At 37.4% G+C, this 21,020-nt stretch overlaps 1 protein-coding gene across 2 annotated transcripts; it reads right to left on the bottom strand.

Moving 5' to 3' along the window:
• Positions 1-8,224: 8,224 nt before the first annotated feature.
• On the bottom strand, positions 8,225-21,012 carry Golt1b (golgi transport 1B). 2 transcript variants are annotated; one of them, XM_023565304.2, is made up of 6 exons: positions 20,845-21,012; positions 16,602-16,693; positions 15,175-15,353; positions 13,467-13,548; positions 11,013-11,045; positions 8,225-10,639 (listed from the first exon to the last, which is right to left on the bottom strand). In XM_023565304.2, the coding sequence occupies exons 1-5, from the start codon at positions 20,867-20,869 to the stop codon at positions 11,037-11,039; spliced, it is 387 nt and encodes a 128-aa protein (XP_023421072.1). In that variant the 5' UTR covers positions 20,870-21,012; the 3' UTR covers positions 8,225-10,639; positions 11,013-11,036. The 2 variants fall into 2 exon arrangements, with proteins under 2 accessions (XP_023421072.1, XP_005003880.1); XM_005003823.4 differs by lacking the exon at positions 11,013-11,045.
• Between the last annotated feature and the right edge of the window lie 8 nt (positions 21,013-21,020).

Raw genomic sequence — 21,020 nt, 5'->3', positions numbered from 1 at the left:
TTCCCTCAAGGAGATTTTCAACTGCAGGAAGTAGAGGAATGATTGATGGGTGGACATCGTTTGTTTAGATATTGATCAGATAAGCATCACTGTCTTTGCTTTTCCTGTTAGCTACCGAGTGCATTTTATTACCAGCGTTCACATGAATGAAACTGATCAATAGTCTAAGGCAGACTGAAAAGTAAATGAATGAATAAATTAAGATAAGTAGCTATCAAGCTGTCACTGATGGGTGCAGATGAGTCATTTCAGTACAAAGGAAATCTGTAGGGACGCTCAATGGAACTGGACATCAGTCATACACTTAATTATCCATCCGTTCAATTATTTTACAAATATTTATTGAATGCCTGTCACATATGGAACAAGCCTCATTTTGATTCAGTGGACACAGCCATATACTAAAAAGACATGGTTTCTGCTTTGATCAAGCTTATTTTCTACTCAGGGAAGAAACAGTGGACCGAGGGAGAGCAGACAGGAATGAACAAGAATTAAGATGGATTACGTGTATGTAAACCAACTCCCCCTGAGGAATGTAGTCTTTATATACCAATAAAACAAAAACTGTACTTAAAAAACAGTTGAAAGTAGTGGACAGATGAATAGAGTAAAACACAAGTGCTTTAAATTATTAAGCAAAAGTAAACAAGGTGATGTGACAGGGGCACTGCAGGGGAGTTAAAAATCAAGGGAATTCTTGAAGGATGAGATAGAGTCAGACATGGGATGGCTTACACTAGGGTGGAGTAGAAGGGAGTGGAGAGTTATGAATGAATTGTGGAAAATATTGGAGGTAGGTGACATAGGATTTGTGAATGACGATGATATGAGTGTGTGAAAAAATAAATCAAAGATACTGCTTAAGTCTGTGGGCTTCAGCATGGGGTAAACAATGAAACAATTTATCAGTGCTGTGGAAACTTCTTAAGGAACCAGTGAAGGGAGACAAATGAAGAACTCCTTTATGGTCACAGTAACACTAAAATGTATGTATATTAGATATGCAAGTGCAAAATAGACAGTTGGAAATCAAACTCAAGGGAGCTTAGCAAAGAGATCATCAGCTTGTACATTGTCTCCTAAAGATAGGAATGGTTAAGAATTTTAAGAATTCTAAGAATCTCAAGGCACCAAAAACCCTGAAAGTGAGTGGGGCTAAAGAAAAGAAGCAGGGATTGAAGTATGAAAGCAAACATACAGACAATGAGCAAATGAAGGGTCAGAAAAGGAATATCAAGGGCCCAGGGATGTAGCTCACTGGTGCAGCGCCTGCCTGGCAAGACAAGGGCCTGAGTTCAATTCCTAGTTAAAAAAAAAAAAAAAAAAAAAAAAAGACCAAGTAGAACAATCAGAAAGGAAAGAGAAATTGTAGTGGATACTGTTGCCATGGAAGAAGCCAAGAGAGGCTACCCAGTAGCACTGAGAGGTCAAGTAAGATAAAGTCCAGAAATATGCAATGGATTTGAAAATATGATGGTTTTCAAAGATGGATGCAGGATTAATAATGAATAAGATATGAGAAAATAAAGGCAAGGGATTTAAAAATGTCACAAAAGGAGGGAAGAGATAAAATGAAGATTGTTGTTTTTTTTCAGCATCCAGATGGAACCAAGGGCCTCACATGTGCTAGGTAAGGTTCTACCACTGAGCAATGTGCCCTGTCCTCTTATTTTATTTTTAATGAATTGAGTGAGCTGGACTTGAACTGCCCCAGTTTCCTTCCTAAAATACTCAAACTTGGTGGGAAATTGTTATTCTTTTGGTCTTCCTGTAACATTTGAACCTCTTCACTTTTAAGAAATCGCTAAAATTCCCTAAATTGTGAACTATGAATGCTGTGAAGGGGCAAAGGCAGTCTTCCTAGACTTTCTGTCTTCCCTGCAGGCAGAGTGTGGGCCCAGAGCACAGACCTTCATAGGCAGATGTGCATGCTCAGATGGACACTTAAGCTGGGGGGCTCGGGGAGAAGCCTCCTAGAGCATCAGTGGTCGCAGCCAGATTGGGTTTCTAGAGCACCACTAGCTACAGTGCTAGTGGCTGATTCTAGCATTCAGTGCTACATGGGTGATGATCGTGGTTCCAGTACCCTTTTAGTAAAGTTTTCTTTTGCTTAGGTCAGTTAGGTTGGTTGGTTTCTATTGATAAGAACAGAGAAATCATTTGTAAGATATGGATGCCAAAGGGAATGATCAGTAGAGAAAATTAATGATGCAGAAGAAAGAATCAAAAAACAGAAGATAACAGAAGACTTTTAGGTCAGAGGGATAGGATCTAAAGTATATCAGTATTTAGTTGAACTAGCTATATCCATAGGCAGACACTGAACAAGGACGTGTATCCAACATGTGAAATATGAGATGAGACAGAAATGAGATGGCCTTCATCTCAGTCCATTCTGGTTGCTATGACAAAATACAATACACAAGTGCAATAGGTTGGATCTTAAATATCTCCCCAAGGCTTACTCCACAGAGTGGTGCTATTGGGAGGCAGTAGGATCTTTAAGAGTTGGAGTCAGTGGGTGACCTTCAGGTCACTAGGTCATGATCTTTAAATGGAGTTGGACCCCAACCTCTTCATTTCTTTTACTTCCTTGGCAGGAGGTACCATCACAATATGGTGACACAGGCTTAAAAGTAATAAATTCACTGGATGGTGAACTGGAATCTTCAAAATTGTGAGCTCCTATAAGTTTTATTCTTCTTAAATTGGTTGTCTCAGGTTAGAGTAACAGAAAACTAATGCAACTGAGTGGCTTTTGAATAGCAGAAATTCATTACTAAGTTCTGAAAGCCTAGGAAGTCTTCCGTATTAGCATGGCTAGGTTTTCAGGAGAGCCTTCCTCTGCTGACTTTCTTGCTGTGTCTCTTGTGGTGGGAGAGGCACACAAGTTCTCAGAGGCTTATTTTTTATTTTAAAAGGAGTAAAACAGAACAGTAAAATGAAACATAGAAGGGCAGTAGGAAATGTACAATCATTACTATATTGCATATTATTATCCTCTAAGTAGTTGCCCAGACCACTGGGCCCAGGCCTGCAATTCGATCAAATAACATAAATGTCCGGTTGCTTCCCTCCTTCAGTTACTATCATCTCAGCCTTATCCTGTCCAGTTGCTCACAGATAGGGGTGAGTGGGAGGCAGAGGCAGCTTCTTTGCTGGTTCTCCCCAGCCTTCAAGGTCTCCACTGGCACACATAGAGGCTGCACGGCTTCCTGATGTTTCTCCTTGGGCTGATAGAGCCTCCACTGATGCATGTGGGTGGGGGCTACATGGCTTTCTTGCTGTTTCTTCCTGGCAGCCAGCAGGGCCTCTGTGGGCACAGGAGGGGTGGGGGCCACACTGCTTCCCCACTGTCTTTTCCTGTCCAGCAGGTCCGCTGCTCCTGGCCTTATTTTTGTTGAATTTCTGAATTCTCTTTCTCCATGGGCTTCAACTGTCAGTCCAGATCCTTTCTGCGTGCATGGGACCCACCACTCCCTTCTCTTTCTCATGCTGCTATCTTCCAGGTTCTGGACACCAAAACTTGGAGTAGTTTTTTTTGTGTGCCGCCTCACTACTCCGTTTCTCAGAAGGGCCTCTGGGGCCTTATATAAGACATAAATCCTACTCATGAAGGCTCTGCTCCTGATCTAGTCACCTCCAAAAGGTGCCTCTACAAACTTGGGTATTGGGGATTAGCATTTCAACATGTGGAATTTTAGGGATACAGACATTTAGATCACAGCAATTCTTTCTAAAGTAGGGCCCTGCTTCCTAAGCATTCATGTGCATAAAAATCAGCTGGGAATCTTTTTGAAATGCACTTTGTATTCAATACAACTGGGTTGGGGTGTGTAATTCCACTTTTCTAATAAACTGCCAGATGATCCTGACCCTTGCACATTTTGAGTAGCAAAGCTTAGGATATGGGAATTGAGGAAAACCACCTGAAAGTCTGCATAACTTGGAGAACGGCAAGACATAGCAATATTAGCAAGTTTGGGGACAAATAGCTACATTTCATTTGGGATGGATGTTTGAAGGGCTGATGTTACTATGTACATGCAAATACTTGGGAAAGACAGATTATAATGTTGGTGCTTTGATAGTCTTGTAAAACTAGAGATTTGACTGGTGAATAAGAAAGGAGTATAAAAAAACCTAAGGGTAAGCTAACTATTGAAATTGGATAAAACTGTTATTCTGCTTTAAATATTAGATTTTAAGGTTTTAATTTCAAACTAACAAAAAAAAAACTATTTCCAAAAAAGAGCAATAAATCATACAAATATGCTGTGTTTGTTTCAAGTGAAGTCATACGTGAAACCCAATTAGTAGGTTGCCTAACAAGTAAAATGATTTTTCTCCTTCCTTTATAGTTAGAGCACATACAGGTTTTAGGAAGAAGGGCAAGAAAAATGAATCACCGATGAAAGATGTTTTGAACTTTCAATTTTAGGAAAAATGAATGAGCTTTGTTGATAATAGCTTAACTGGTGAATTCACAAGTAGATGTTTTACGTCAGAGTTGTCATTTTTCAGCTTCTTATGCAGAAATGAAGAGAATGGTTTGACATGTTATCAATAGCGTGGTCTTATCAAGAGTAACCTGCCAGAATTTTTTTTTTTTCTTCTTAAAGGTTTTCCAGAGGGAACTGGTCCCTAATATGTTTTTGTTAAATCACAAAACTTTTTAATATTTTACAAGAACTAAACCAAGAGACAGGCTATGCTATTTGGTACAAAAAAATATCATAGGCAAACTATTGAATTTCCTTCTGCTCACAATATGACCAGGCAGTGGGTGCTAAACCAGTAGTCTCCTAAATCTTTTTACATTTTTTTTTTTTTTTATCGGTATGGGGATCGAACTCATGACTGCCTGCTTGCAAGGCAGGTGCTTATGCCGCTGAGCTAAATCCCTAGCCCCCTAAATCTTTTTAAAAGGCATACTCAAGGGATATCATCTGCCTTTCTCACTAATGCTATCTAGATTTGTACAGTGACCTTGCTTAAACAATTACTTGTTACTTTTTAAATGCATTCTCTCAAGGAGAGTGGTTATTGTACACAAATGGAAAGCAACTGCTATCCTGGAAAAGGTTACTTGGATAATATGGTTATAATGGTACTAAAATGCCCAAATTACTTTTTTTTTTTTTTTAGCGACAGAAGTTTGGGTTGGTACAGTATGAACGAGGACATGGGTTTAATCTCCTGTACTGGCTTTATTTTATGCCATGGCATCTGTTCCTTAGCCCGGGTATCTTATCAAAAGTTAGATGTCATTTTCCAAAAGGCTATCAATCTTAGGAGTGGCTTTGGGTCCTTAAAAAGCCTTGTTCTCCAAAATATAACTTTTTATTCATTGCTCAAGGTCTTACTAGATCTTCCTTTTACTTAGGGTTTAAGATTCCCAATGAGATTAGGCCCTGGGATAATGTCATTCTCTACAAATTCCCCTGGATCCTTTCTTCAGAGCTACATAAAAAGAGAAGACAAGGTAAAGAAACTAGTTTTCTTAAGTGTTAAAAAGCACTGTCTAGGAAGTTGGGGCTAAAGTAAACTAGGCAAAGCTAAAGTTGACTATTTCGCATGATTGCCCCAATTAGAATATTTAAACACCCATTTCTAAAATGAACATGACATGTATGAATGAATGTACAGTAACCATTGCTGCCGGATAACTAAGAGCACAGGGCTGTTAATGGCAGACCTCACTGTATCCAAAAGATGCAACAAAAACACTTTGGAAAAAGATGTAAGCATCAAAATACCATACTCAACAGTACTTTGGAAATTGTGAGCCTCAGAAACATGGAGAATGAACGGATGATTTTGTAATGTGCATTAGGTTGGACATTATTTGTAATCAGGTCTGATGAGCAAAAGAGAAGGTGAGATAAATAGTGGGCCTACCTTGAACCAGAAATACTTCCAAGACAATAATACTTATTTTCTTAACACTGTGAGTCATTTTACATTCATTTTTCCATTCAGTTTTACAGCAGCGTAGTAGATACTGAGTTTCACTTATGAGAAAGCTCAGAGGACTCCAACTGACATGATGCTAAGCGGTAGGGTCAAGACCAGGGCTCACAGCTGCCTCAGTGGCCTGCACCTGAATGCTTTTCCTCCAGGGATGATTGTCCATCACCATCAACACTGTTACATATCTGAAAGACAGCACTGCCCAGAGCCCTCCTGGAGCAGACTTTCTGCCTGTCTTCATGAAGTCACTTTGTAATTTTCTCCTGGGGAGTTTTTCTCTATAATAGCAACTCTTAATTACAGAGCTAGCATCTGGAAAAAGAACCACCACAGTGAAACCTCTTTTTAAATTTCATATGAAAAAGAGAGGAAAACTATCAGTGAGTCACCTCACCAGAACCTGTGCAGTAGCTTCTGGGCCTTCTCTAGCGAAAAAAGGCAATTGAGCAGCCAGTCTGCAGGAACTCTTTCCTTCATGGTTTCTCCTGTCTGCTGATGAGCTGCTGGGTATAGCAGAGTCAGTTTCTCAGGCCACAAGAAATGTGAAGCAGAATGGCAGAGGCCCAATCATTCACCTTCATGGCTGGTAGAAATCTGCTCCGTGAGACTGATCACAATGATCAGCAGTTAGTAATATGAAAATGGGAATAACCAGGTTTCATTTATTCCACCAACAGTTTAGTGAGCACCTACTAAACGTCAGGAACTGGAGATACACTGTTTTCTGTTACCAAATAAAAAGCAAGTAGATAGTTCTATGAAAAGACTGAGTCTAGACCGAGCGGGTCAGGAAAGATGGGACCGAAGTGGCATTTTAATTAGGCCTTGAGAACTGAATAAAGGTGGGGTCACGAAGTGAGCCAGGCAATAAATTCCAGGCACGCTGCTTCTCTGTCCAACCTCTCATATAAGGTAGGAGGAGGACAGAGGTCAGGACTTTATTCAGCCCAGACTGCAAGTCATCAGAGATTAGCTCATTTATTTAGTAACAGATCCAAGACTTTCAGTTCACTTCGTAGACTTCTAATTACTGCATTCCACAAATACTGTACCTGTTGGTACACCCAGTGGTAGACATAAGCAGTGATTTTTGACCTTAACAAAATTAGAACACTGTAGATGTGAAGTTAGTTTATTTAGGTCACAAATACTCAAGTAATGATATATTGCTTCCTTTTTCACAGAAAAATTACATAAGCATTTCTCCACTAACACCTAAGTTCATAGTTCTTTTAAATTTTGTAATTAATGGTAGTAGTCACACAAGCTTTCAATGAATCACTTCAGCTGGCTGCAGCAATGCAAATTCTAGAGCAGGCTCCTAGACCCACAAATAAGGGTGACAGTTCTACATGCTTAGGTTACAATTAAAGAATAAAGTTCCAAAAAAAGGAAAGGAAAACCTGCTATGCTAAGTTGATAAGGTTGGTATATACATGAATTGCAAAACAAATCATATAGAGAAACCTTCTGGAGTTTAATCGGATGCGTTTTCCTCTGATGATGCCAGAAAACCATCTGTTGCAGCATTGGGAGTTAAGAGTCCTAATGTCTAGATGAGAACATAACGATTATGGTATGCAGACCACAAATTATTCTACCAAATTATTTGCAGTGTGACTCAGGCTGAATGATTTGGAAATGAGGCTGAGATTTCGCAAAAGTTACAAATTCTTTCTGGACAGGTACCACAGCTTATTCTCTTGGGTCGCTCATTCAGTGCAGGACTTTCCGTACTCAGGAGATATTCGGAAAATGTTTGCTGAAGAACCAAATGCCTAGACCTCAGACGTTAGTCTGTTTTTTTGAGGTACTCGAAATTCAAGCCAGGTCTTTTATGAAGCATATTCCCCTGGCCCCCATCTTCTTTTATTGGAAATGGAATCTCACTAAATCTCTAAGCTGCCCAGGTTGGGTTTAAATTTGTGGCCTTCCTGTCTTCAGCCTGGGATTACAGGCATGGATTACTGAACTCAGCCAAGCCCGATTTTCTTAAATAACATATGGCTCTAGGCACGAGTCATTCTTTTTCGTTTTTAAAATACTTTTCAAATTTAAGAGTAATTTTACTTATTTGAAGTCTATCTGTATATGTGACAACATTAAAAATAAGGAAACAAAAGACGGTAAGACCATTTTGTAGACATAAAAAATGTGTAATTTACTATTTTCAAGAAATGAGGTAGGGTTTTTTGCAGTGCTAAACTAAACTTTAGGATTTCAAAATAAAGACATGCTTCACCACCAATTAATAGAAAAGTACCCTTTTATTTAGAGGTAAGACAAGTGCATTTACAATATTTAATTGTTAGATTATATATTCTGAGACTTTTAAAAGCAGCAGTATACCATGAATTAAAATTTGTAAGGGGAAAAGAAAACATTCCAAATGTTTCTGTTACAGAAAATACATCTGAAAAATGACAGAAATACTTAAGGCTATGTAGTATCAGACCTTTTCCTCCATCCCTAAAGGGGAAAAAAAAAATCAAAGTACATTTTTGTCACAAAATCAGAAGGCTGATTTGGGAAGGGGACAAACAATAAGACAGGGCTTCTGCTGGAGGGCTAGTAAGTTTAAGTATAGAGCCTCATCAAGGTTCTGAAGAAGAAATACACGCTGCCAAGCAGTCCCACACTCACATTCGGTATTAACTGCACCCTCATTAGAAACTGAAAATCACTCCAGCCCCTCAACATCACTAAGGACTCGGAGATTACCAATCTTTTCAAGTCCAGTAATGCTTTCTGAAATAAGATTGTTGAAAAAGGGGTCTCTGTTTACAGTGCAAAAAACATTTTGATAGAAATGCATGTCTACAAAGGAGTTTAATGATACAGATGTTCCTTACACTAACAGATGCGGTTCCTACTCTAAAAAAGGGAGAACTATGTAGCTACTGGAACTAATGTGGGTGAGTCCTACAGGACACCTTATATAAGTCAGTTCCCAAAGAATGTATATTTGACACTCTCCAAGTGAGGATATTACTTTTTTGAAGAACATCAGACACAACACTAGGTCTCTTATTTCATGAACTATTGAGGTAGGAGTCTCCGTTTGTCCCATTTTCACAGATTACATCATAAAGTCCAATGCAAGTACCAAACACAACAGTAATCCACAAGACTGAACCATTACACTGTGTCCCAAGTCCTTCTTTCTGTAGACAAGCAAGTTTGGGAGTTCTTTGTGCATTCTGAGATATAATTAAAAAGAGAAAAAAAAAAGCACTTATCTATTTTGTAGATATGTTTGTAAATAAATAGTACAAATTTCAATTATGCTTTTATGTGTTAAAAAGCTTTGCAACTGTTACAAAAATAAATAGTGCAACTGTTACTCATAAAACAAATAGTACTGTGGATACTGTGTTCCTACATCTATAACAAAAGCTGTCACCTTAGAAAAGGAAATGATTGCTGTATCTTACTGTCTATCAATCAGCAATGGAAGGAAGAAAAAAGAAAACATGCTTTTAAGAAACCATAGCCAGTTTAATCATGGTAAAATAATGTCCCCACGTGAGCTCAGGTATTTTCTCCACTAACTGAAGCTCAAGAGTGATCATGGGAAGCATACATCATCTATGCTGGTTTTTGTGTTATGAAAAAGTTGAAAACAGGGAAAAACTCATTAAGTGAACAGTCCTAAAACAACTTACAGGTTTAGTTTTTTAACATGTTACAAGTCTCACACATTACCAAAAGTTACTTTAGTTTATAGAAAAGTGATAAACCTCTCCTGAATTTAAAAATGAAAACATAAAGACAAACTACATCATGAAGGAAAAACTCATTAGATATGCATCATTCAGTATTTTAAATAAAGACTATTCAAAGACACTAGCTATCTAATAGGTAGGTAACTTCTGCGTCAAGAATGCTGTCAAAGGCTTACATGTAATGAATGACACAAACAGATGCGGAGATCGGACTTCCAAGACATAGGAGTGTTTCCAGAGTGTGTCGCTGACCAAAATTGCTTCACCAGCTAGAAACTAAAAGCTAGTAAAAGATGAACTAAACTTATCTAGTTTGGGTTTTCCCTTGGCTTTAAAATATGTTTCAGAAAAACCACAACAGTTTTATTTTAATCACATGTTTACAAAAAACAAAAAGATTCCAAACATGAAAATGGGCTTTCCTTGGGTTAAATACATCAAAATGACATAATCCCATCCAACTCATGCATCACTTTCAGAGACACAGTGAAACTGGAAATATTTTTGCTATCACAGTGGATATTTCTAAAAGCCAATGCTTAGGGATGCTCTTGAACCTTAAAAATAAAAAGAAGTAACAGGCACCACAGTTTTCTGAGGATGGCTGTGTTCTGAGTATTGTGGAAAGACAAGAGAAACAGCCTCCCAGAGTTTCAATCCACATGGTAACACGGGCTTCATCTCCCTCAGTTTGCTTGCTGAGTCTCAGACCATCTGATCAGAAGCCTGTGTTCACTAGTTCTTTGCTAACTGCTGTTGGTACTTTGTAGGCTACACATTTAAACTTCTGTAAAGAACACTGCAAGCTATTTCGTGTAATTTAAGTTTGTGCTGAATATTCTCCAAAAGATTTTATAAATAATACAATATTTTAAATGAGTCTTCAAATTCACTTGTTGTTATACCATATTGTTGCTTTCTCCAACTTTATCTACAAACTGTAAGGAGAAGAAAAACAGAAAATTAAAGCAAGTCTACAGTACTATAAAGCATCACATCAACAGTTCAAAGGCTGATTTTAAGAACCAGCTTTGCAAGATTTGTGGAAATTTAGGGTATGACTGACAATGACTAATCCAGTTTTACTCACCACCACCTTTCTGACACATAAATGTATATAAATTTTTTTCTGAAAGTTGTATTTGCATGACATGTTATACATATGAATTTAAGGGTGCAACATGAAAATGCAACACAATGAATGAAAAAATTGGATAAAATGAAGTCAACAGTGTTAGCTTAACAAAAAATAAAAACTTGAAATGCCAGCCATTCATGCATTAATGAACCCAATAAGGTATTTCCACTGACCATTACTGTGGATCTCTTCTGGGCCTATGTAGTCTTTGAACAAACAGATTTAACTCCATTAAGTTCAATTATTTAACAACAACTGTCAACTAATAATACTTTAAATGTGTATTCTGGACTTCAGACTGAAAGTGACAATGGCATTAAAACAGATTTAATGATGCAAACATAAATTTATAACCATTAAATATAAGTTTTAACACACATTAATGTAAATGATTATTTATTTTGGTTACTCCACTCCAAATAAAAAGCAGTTTGGCTTTCTTCAGCATTCCAGATGGTAATGTAAAGATTAAAACAAAGAATATCATTAGTGGAGATATTAAAAGTTATATAACCAAAAATGGTTATAAATCATCAAGTTCTATCAATCATTTAACCTTTTATTTCACTTCACACTCTTAATCATTATAACAAAGGAATAGTGACAGGCAACTTTATGTGTTGTAGGTGTGTCCATCTATACAAATACTGCAAAATTCTTAAATTAAGGACACAATAATTATAAATCTTTAACTAGAAGTTCAATAAATTCAAATTATTCTAAATATAAACATTTACTACTATGAGGTTACATGAGGTAGATGGCAAATGAAACCAGGATATACTCCTATAAGCCTAGTAACTAGGTTTAATACCTAATAATTTCATATTATCACAAATAGCTAAATGATACATTAAAAGTTGCCCTGAAAATATTCATGGACTCATTAGAACTTCAAGGCAAATTTCAGTGCAAAAAAGTAGTATCTTTTCTAAGATAACTTCAAATATTTCAGATGTCTTAGTTCTAAGGTTCTGACAGGAAAATTAACTTATGGATGGACACAGGATTAGGCTTATACTGGTACTTGTTTTCCTCTGGATAAGCCATCCTTTACCTCTTTGAGAATTCAACTACTACAGTGGATTTGCTCTCTAGAAACATCTGAAAATAACCGTAGGAAGCAGAGAAACTCCTTGGACCTAACTAGAACATGAGGTCTTTCTATCATGTCTTTAAAGTCCTATTATCCTGACTGTTCAGGATAGACTTTATAAAACCAAACCAAAGAAATAGATGTACCAGGATGTGCCTGACACAGGTCAGATCTAGACCCAAAAAGATTCATTTCAGCTCTGCTGAATTACAGATTACCCGGACTCTTTATGACTTTAAGCGTCTCATTTTGTGTTAAAATTCAAGGCAGTAGGCTGAACTTGTAAGAGAGGTAAGTCCTTTGCGGTAAATAAGGTGTTATTTTTCTAATTTATTTTAAAGACTCAATCCAAAAATGGGAATCTGAAATGAAAAGACACTTCTCAGATGAAGAAGTAGAAATGGTGAAAAAACGTTCAGCATCACCGGTCATCTAAAAGATGCAAATTAAAACAATGCTGAGATTTTATCACACTCCAGAAATAGTGGCTATCATCAAGAAATCAACCAATAACAAATGCTAGCAGAGCTGTGGGGCAAAAGAAACCCTTCCTCCGCTGTTGGTAAGCTTGCAGACTGGAAATCAAGTGTAGACATTCCTCAGAAAACTAAAACTAGAGGTTCCATTCAACTCAGCTATTTCCTTTCTTGCTATCTTTCCAAAAGCATTGAAAGCATCATACCACAGTGATATATGCACACCCACTTTTTTTTTTTTTTTTTTTTGTACTCACAATCTTGCACTCACCCGGCAAGCACTTGAGCCAATGGCTAAATCCCTGGCCCATTGCCATGTTTACAGTGGCACCATTTATAATAGCTAATCTTGGAAACAGCTCAAATGATCATCAACCAGTAAAGGATAAAGAACATATGCTTTTAAAAAAAAGCACGATGGAGTACTATTCTGCCATAAAAAAGGTAAGTTTGAGACATTTCTAGCTGAATGTCTTGAGACCATACTCTTAAGTGAAATAAATCAGACATTTGTATAAATATCACATTGTTTCTCTGATGTGAGAAACCCAAAGTGTAAATAAGGACCAAAATGCGTAACAGATATTGTAATAGGAGGAAAATGTTCAAATGGGAAAGGGAATTGGGGGTGTGGGGAGGAAGGGGAAAATATGAGAGAAGAAGGAAAAAATGAGAACAAAGCTTTTGTAAATAAAAGAGGGGGTTGAAGGAAGGATACGGGAATGGGGAAAAAGAATCAAGATATATCGTGTACACATGTAAATTCCCTATGATGAATGTGGTCATTATGTACACTTAAAATGTACCAATAAACAATAATAAAAAGAAGTTTAAAAATAAAAATAGAGAACAATACTGAAAATGGAAATGGTAAAACAGAATTTTAGGTTTATAGCTTTGGTAGCCATAATCTATGTGATGCAATCATTTACAGCATAATGAACAATTCATTATTTAATCAGGTATCAATCATTTATATTTCTAGAAGTAATAAGCATCAAGATGTGTTCATTTTGGTGGGTTAAAAATACATTGCTAAATACATGATTACTTACTGATCTAATTCCAGGTAAATTTAAGAGGGATCCAAGGACTGGCACTCTTCTAATAAAGCCAACAACCACGGGAAAGAAGCCCCTGGGAGACAGGAAAAAAAAAAGCTCTTTTTTAAAAACAGCATTTTCTAGTACCACAATCGATCACCAATCAAGTCAAAAGAAAGGACCCTATTGCAGTTGCAAATGTTTTAGGGACTTCAAACTTAGAACTGGGAGTCTCTATAAATTTAAACATTTTGATTACTGGCAAAATGGGAGCAGATTGTAATGAGAGGTAGCTGTGTCATATCCGCAGATTACCTCAGTTCAACTGGGGCATTATTCTGTATTCTGTACTCCATCAAGAGCCTCTGAACTGGGCGCCGTGCCTTTAGTTTTTTGTCTTTCCAATTTTTTTTTGAGACAGAGGCTTACTATATAGTCCAGGCTGACCTCAAAGTCATAGCAATTCTCCTGCCTCAACTGCCCAAGTGCTGGGATTACAGGACTGTGCCACCACATCTGGCTTAGTTTTTAATCTTTCAATACATACTTAATCCTGAAGTTAGAACAATCTTTTTAAAACATCGATCTGGCCATATCACTTCTAACTTACAAATCTTTTTGCTCCCTACTCATCCTCCACGTTGCTCAGATTTGCTAAGAAAATAAAGTAACAAGTCATTCGAAATAAGTCTGCAGCCTCATTGCAGACTTGCAGGTTGGTCTCACTGCCAGCTGGTTCCTTTCATCCATCCTACGTTCCTGTCCTGCCGCTCCGGTCATTCTTTTTGGTGAAGCTGTGTACTTTCTAGATCCTCTCTATTCTTTCTGTCAGTAAAATATCCTTTCTTTTTTCTTTTATGGATGGATTCTTCTCACTCATTCTTTTAAGGTCCAGTTTATCAGATAACATTTCTCACCTCCTCCTGACTTTATTAATTCCTTCTTGAATTATGCTATTATAATATTCTACACAAACACTTATAACATTATCACTTATTCTACTGATATCTTCAAAATCTATCTCCTGCATTAGAAATGAGAAATTCCCTAGAACAGATCTGGCATTAAACACTTTTTATGACTAATGTATGTAATGCAGGACCTCGCAGAAGAAGGCAAAGGCTATGGATTTCTTGAATAATGCTGACCAACTGTATTTACAGGTTCTTCTTCATATGCACATTAATTCACTATTGACTGGCATTTCATACTATTAACTCACTCAAATCTCCCATGCTATGTATGATACAGAATTTTCTATGCATATATATTAAACAAACTGCCATCACAACGACCTGTCATTTGAATTATGCAGTATAAGGTTTTATATACTAAATTTTGGATCTATTTTATGGTACCCATCCATCTATCTCTGTTCAGTTCATAGAAATATCTGTCTAACAATGACGACATTTTTTTTTTTTAAATTTTTATCGGCACCAGGAATCGTACTCACAACTGCCTGCTTGCAAGGCAGGTGCTTATGCCGCTGAGCTAAATTCCCAGTCCCAACTACATAATTTTTATTGCACTGAAAATACTTGACAAGACAGTTTACTCTTATTTAATCATTTATATTTGATAAACATTTTTATAGGTGACTGATCTAAAACTAAGATTCAAGTTAAACCAAAAATAAAAGTTATCATATACTGATATAAGTATCTGTACTTTTGTAATACTCAGTTTATTACAACAGAAAATAAAATGAGTGTCTCACCTGAACAAGAGAAAGAATCCGTAAATTTCGAAGATCATGCCTATCAAAGGCCAACCAATAAGGACCACAAATACACCACCCAGGAAAAATCCTGTAGCTTTCATTTTATGCTTTTGGAAGAAGAATCTGAATGTTCTTTCCAAACCAATTACAAAAGCCAAGCCAGCTACAAATAAAACCTAAGAGACAAAGAAAATTTAACATAGAAAAAGTAGTTAAACACACTGCATAAATTTCTAAAGGTCGAAGCTAAATATAATAAAGAGAAGCACATTTGCTTGGCTTTTTAATGTGGGCAACTGGCCAGAGAGAACTTCAGTGCATTTGCAAGAAGCAGAACCAGAGTGGGCCAGGCATGTTAAGGTGCAGTTGTACTGCACTTTCATTTTTCTAAGTGGGGAAAGGAAACAAAGCCGAGAGGCTATCAGTGGGCATCTGCACAGGCAGTGGTTTCCCCAGCTTTTGTTGGATGGGGGTGGCTTAGTCAAGCAGATGAGCTGGCAAGGGATAGCAGAGATGCTGCCCATAAATACGTCACCCGAAGGTCTCCTGGTTCTGAAATATGTACTCGGGGCTACGGGGTATCTCCAGATGGGAGAAACACTGATACAGGTAAACGCACAGCAGAAGCAACGCTGCAAAGCCAAAGACTCTCCCTTTACTAAAGCCATAGTATCTGGTGGCAACAAAAATAAAAATACAACCAGATATTAAGAAGGACATGTATATTTTGTATGTTTTCTTGGTCAAGAAATGGCAATTTATTAAATCCTTGCCTTCTGCTGGATTTATCTGCAAATTCTTCCCTCCCTCATTGACTTTCTTTAGTGAAAAGTATTTCAGCTATACAGTGAGCCCACTGCTTAAACTGTTTATGTCATCATTTATTAAAACATGTAGTTTGCATAATTTTGCTATTCCTTATTTTTTCTTTTCATATTTCCAACTAATAGCCTGAACAGCATCTGCGCTTCAAAAGATGGCTAGTGACTTTGCTGCCTTCTCAGAAGCTACCACTGACCTCTGTATGTCTCGCACAACCTCCACACCTGGAAAGTACACTACGCATTGCAAATAAACAGCATCCACTCTTTCTAAGCAAGTCAGCCAACAACATAGAGAATTGGTTTTTAAAAGGGTTAAGAGATTATTAAAAGTTGTTCACTTTATGCATATCCATCAAATGTGCAGTCTTACTTCTATTTTACTGTGTTATAAATCACAGAACAAACATTTAACTTACAGAGTGAGAAAAATCTTATTGAGTGGTTGTCTTTTAGCTAAGCAGTAAACTAACAGATTCTGCTTGACCGAAGAGAAAAATGTAATAGTAACTATGTATGAGTACTCCCCAATGACAAGATAATAATTCATTTGCAGTGATAACTTCCTTATGAATTTAGTAAAGATATATATTCAAAACTCACATTTCCAATAGCCAGTAGTGCTTTGTCAAAAAAGAGAATCATTCCAAAGAACAGGAAAAACACTCCAAATCCTGTTAACCCCATTCCAATTTCTGCAATATAGTTAAAGACAGAGAAAAGTTATAGTCACATTAACACCTGTTAATTACCTAAGAAGTTTCTGGTTTTCCTCTGGACTAATATAAGGAATTATGTCTACAGCAAATTAACATCAGTACATTACCACAGAATTAAAAAATATGAAGAGAAATTCTTCTCCCTTACATGGGAAACAATATTTCTTATAGACATACCAGACTAGAAAAGATAGATGAGAATTTTAAACCTTTGGCTGCATTTTTTCCCCCTCCTAAGACACTTTGGCTTGAGACTTCAACAGACTATATAGGTTTATCTTCTTTCACATTCTATAAGTATGCATAAATCTGTATGTAGTGTTTCCTTATCCTTTTTCTTTTTTTGGTCTTTTTTGCGAGAGGGTCTTGCTATGCAATTTAGGCTGGCCTTGAGCTCACTTTGTAGCCCAGGCTGGTCTTGAACTTGCAACAACCCTCCTGCTTCAGCCTCCTGAATGGTGTATGCCATCACGCCTGGTTCCTTACTTAGAAATGTTATGTAGGTCATCACAATTTATTTCATTCAATAATATACTGCTTATCACAGAAGTATCAAGAAATAGTTTGAGAATTATGGTAGTTATTAATTTAAAAGTAGTTTTTAGAAGTTTAGGTATCACTTTTAACTTTTTAAGACAAGAGTGTCACTTGCCCAGGCTAGCCTAGAGCTAGTCTTATGAGAACAAGGTGTGTGCCACTTAGCTGGTCCACTTCTAAGTTTTAGATGGCTTATTACAAATTCACCATGTGTAAATTTATCTCAACTATGAATCTGTTCACAAATTTAGGTCTACAGTCCTACAGTCTGCTCCAAAGAATATCATGTTACCTAATATTAGTATTCTAGAGTTTTTCTTTTTTACTTAAAACTAAAGAATTGTTGAGGTCAGGCACCATTCTAGGTACTGAATACACAGTTGTGGATAAAGTATAAACTTTGAAGTCTGTGGTTACCTGCACATAAATTGATAGTTTTATTGCCTTTGCATTATCTTTTTAGGTTAAAAAGTCTTAATCCTCTAAGGCAGTGAATTTTTTTGTGAATACTACAAAGCACAATCCACTAAGCTACCTCCCTGAACATTTTGGTTTTGTTGTTAGGGACCAGCTATCAATGCTGATTGTATCTAGAAGCACTATCTGCATATGGATATTGATTGAGAAGATGCAACCATACTTTTGAAAACACAATATAAAATACACTATTAGTGATTTCTAATGGTCACTTTAACTTGTTTTGTCTTAGCTCCAGAAAGCTAAAAGCTACTTAAAAACAGAAAACTTAAGCCATACAGAAATGTTCTAATGATTTGAAATTTATACCAACTTTACCTTTTCCTGCCTTTCCCATCTTCCCAATTACCTGATGATTACTATCTTCCATTCTAGCCATGCTTTTTGCTCCTAAACGAACTGAGGTACTTGTCTCTAAATACACCAGATTAAAACTATTTCACAAACATAAACTCTCGTGAAAATTTGAGCTAGTACTTATAAACCTTAAAGAATTTATCAAAATAATGATTTAGACATCAGATACAATTTCCTCCAGGAAATTGCAGATATATGAGCAAGTAAAATTCTATTAAATATACAGTAGTTGGGGTTTAGTTACTACATTTAAGTTATTTGAACAATAATCTCTTTTTTTCACAGAAAATCCACAAATAACCTTAGTGATTATACAAACATTTTGAGATGCTTGATCATTAGAAAGGAGATTATTTAGAAATATACCTACTATGTACGGAGAACATATCATGAATTAGGCATTATGAGGTGTTTCATAGAGTTGATTAATTTAATCTTCCTAACACTACTGGAATGTAGGCGCACTCATATCAGTTTATAGATGGAAGAAACTACAATTTTGGTAATTGACTTAAGACACCCAAAGCTACACTTCAGGTTAAGTATTTGAACCAGGTCGACTTGAACTCAAAGTTCACGTGCTTTAAGTAATACAGAACAGTTCTACCACAAGACTTTTTTTCAGGTTATGTTTGGTGGTGTAACTCAAGGACATTGAAATATAGCCAAATTTCTGAGGAAAGTACATTTAGGTGACTCAAATTTAAAATCAGTATATTGTCTAATAACTAAGTAGGTGCCAGAACTATTAAAAATGGACTGCATTGAAAAAGGACAATCTCTGAGCATGGGCTGTCAATCAAGTGTTTATACACGTATCTGTAATTCCTTTAACAAAACTGTTAACACAATGGCTCCATGTTGTTTCATATGGGCAACCAAGGACCAGGGAGATGAGGTAACTTGTCCTCGATCATACAATCAGCAGAGATGTGTATGTGGGTGGTGGTGGATGTGGAGTCAGGCTACAAGTGAGATCCAGTCTTCTCATTCCACAGTTAAGGATCCTACAATCACAACATGGAAACAAAACATTTCACTCCTAGATCCAGTGTAAGTTCGAAGGGGACAGCAAGCTGCCTGTAACACCTCTGCCAAAATTGGCACTGGCTTGCTGTCCACTATCTGCTGATATAGATGAGTCAAGATTGAAACTAGCCTTATTATGCCCTTCCTTTACCTCCAGAATTTCCTTTTTCTCTACCTTTATTCATTTATAAGCTTTCTGTTTGTCAAAAGGCCTACGCAGAGCAGTCTCTTCACCAGCACCACACTCAATAAAATAAATTTAGGTGGAATGTACTCTTGTCTGAACTCTTCTATAGTAACTGTGCATCAACTGTACTGAATAACTCAACTGAGTATCACAGCAGATTTTAATCCTGTGTGACAAAATGAAGTGACAACTCAGATGCAAAATGGAATATCCTCCATCCCATTCCCTTAAATAAGTCTTGGTTTTTCTTTTTATTTCTTTTCTTTTGTGGAGTGGGGAAGAGTCCAATTATAGAATCCCTTAAAAGAATCAGACCATTTATTCTAGTCTGATTGGTACTTTGGTCACTCTCTTCTAGAACTGAAATCCCAGAATAATCTTGGCAAATCACTTGAAAGATGGCCAGTCCCTTGCAATTAGATAGAGGTATAAGCACAATGCAAAATTCAAAATCTTTTGGCTGACTAATCATATGTTTTGATCCACTGTCTCACATAAAGTATTTAATAAATGAATAGCAAATAGTAAAATTGTATCTTCCTCACAAATTTAATGAAGAGAGAAGGCTTTATATTTGCCCACAGTCCAACCCTATTCCCTTGTTTTGGTTTTTGGAAGGCTATAAATGAGGCATTCATCCCTAAGTCTCCAATGAAACAGAATCTCTTAAGTACAGAATAATTCACATATAATATTACAGACGCAGCTCATTCTAAGACCTCAAAGTTTATATCAAGGCGTTCTACTTTATTTATTTATTTTTTTGAGACAGGGTCTCGCTATGCAGTTCAGGCTAGCCTTGAGCTCATTTTGTAGCTCAGGCTGGTCTTGAACTCTCAACGATCCTCCTACCTCAGCCTCCAGAGTGCAGCGATTACAGGCCTGAGCCACCCGCCCGGCTTAAGGCGTTCCACTTTAAAAGAAAGCATTTTAAATTAAATTCTCTTTTCACTTTAGTGAACTGTTTAACTTATAAAAGTTGTATTGAAAGAAAAGGAAAGAGATCGTAACGCTACCCTTAGAAATGAGAAAGACCTGGAAAGCCCTGTGACATGCAGAAAGACATGATGTTAAAATAATAATAATAATAATAATAATAATAAAGACACAAAGCACAACCTACTACTTTGTTGAAGGAAAGAAATCCTCCAACAAACACAAAGTGGTTTTTTACTATTGTTGGAACTTTCGGCGAGTAACAAAGTGAAGTCGTTGCAAAGAAATTTTGGAAAGTTGCCTTCAGGCGTGGCAAAAGTCAAATATTAGTGGCGCGACCCAGATGCCCGACTAAAACTCCCGCTCCTCAGCTCGGGCGTCCCACCCAGTCCCGGACTCCCGCCGAGCCAGGTCGGCCTCTGCGAGTCCAGCCCCGTCCCTTCGGGCTGCTCTCAGCTCCCGGCAACCTCCGCTCTGTCTCTCAGTCCGCCGCCCCCAGACGCGGAGGTTCATTCATTGACCCAAGCGGAGGGACCGACTGGAGAGCCAGCCAGGCGCAGGGTGTGCGGGGTTCTAGGCTGGGAAGACCGGGCGAAGTGCTTACTTTGAGTATCTGTTAAGGAGATCATGGTTGCAGCGGTGAGGCCAGCGGCCGCAGCACCTCTGAACGCCCAGGGTGGGAAGCTGAGTCGAGAGAAATGAAGCCGGGAAGCAGCCCAGAAGAGAGCCGCCACGTCTTCCGGAAACACGCAGTCGGCCCCATCTCCGATTTAATCCAGC

Source organism: Cavia porcellus, unplaced genomic scaffold, assembly GCF_034190915.1.
Source record: "Cavia porcellus strain 051 isolate PalLab524CR breed Dunkin Hartley unplaced genomic scaffold, mCavPor4.1 scaffold_27, whole genome shotgun sequence".
NCBI lineage: Eukaryota > Metazoa > Chordata > Mammalia > Rodentia > Caviidae > Cavia > Cavia porcellus.
Note: the sequence above shows the minus strand (reverse complement) of the source record. Positions and strands in the feature narration are given on the sequence as shown.

Bases quoted from the DNA above. Each gene is read 5' to 3' on its own strand.
- Golt1b (XM_005003823.4), bottom strand. From the start codon at position 20,869: ATGATCTCCTTAACAGATACTCAAA. The intron at 13,549-15,174 runs GTGAGACACTCA...CCTGTCTCCCAG, and splicing joins GGATTCTTTCTCTTGTTCAG to GGGCTTCTTTCCCGTGGTTG. The intron at 10,640-13,466 runs GTAAGTAATCAT...TTCTCCTTACAG, and splicing joins ATTTACCTGGAATTAGATCA to TTTGTAGATAAAGTTGGAGA.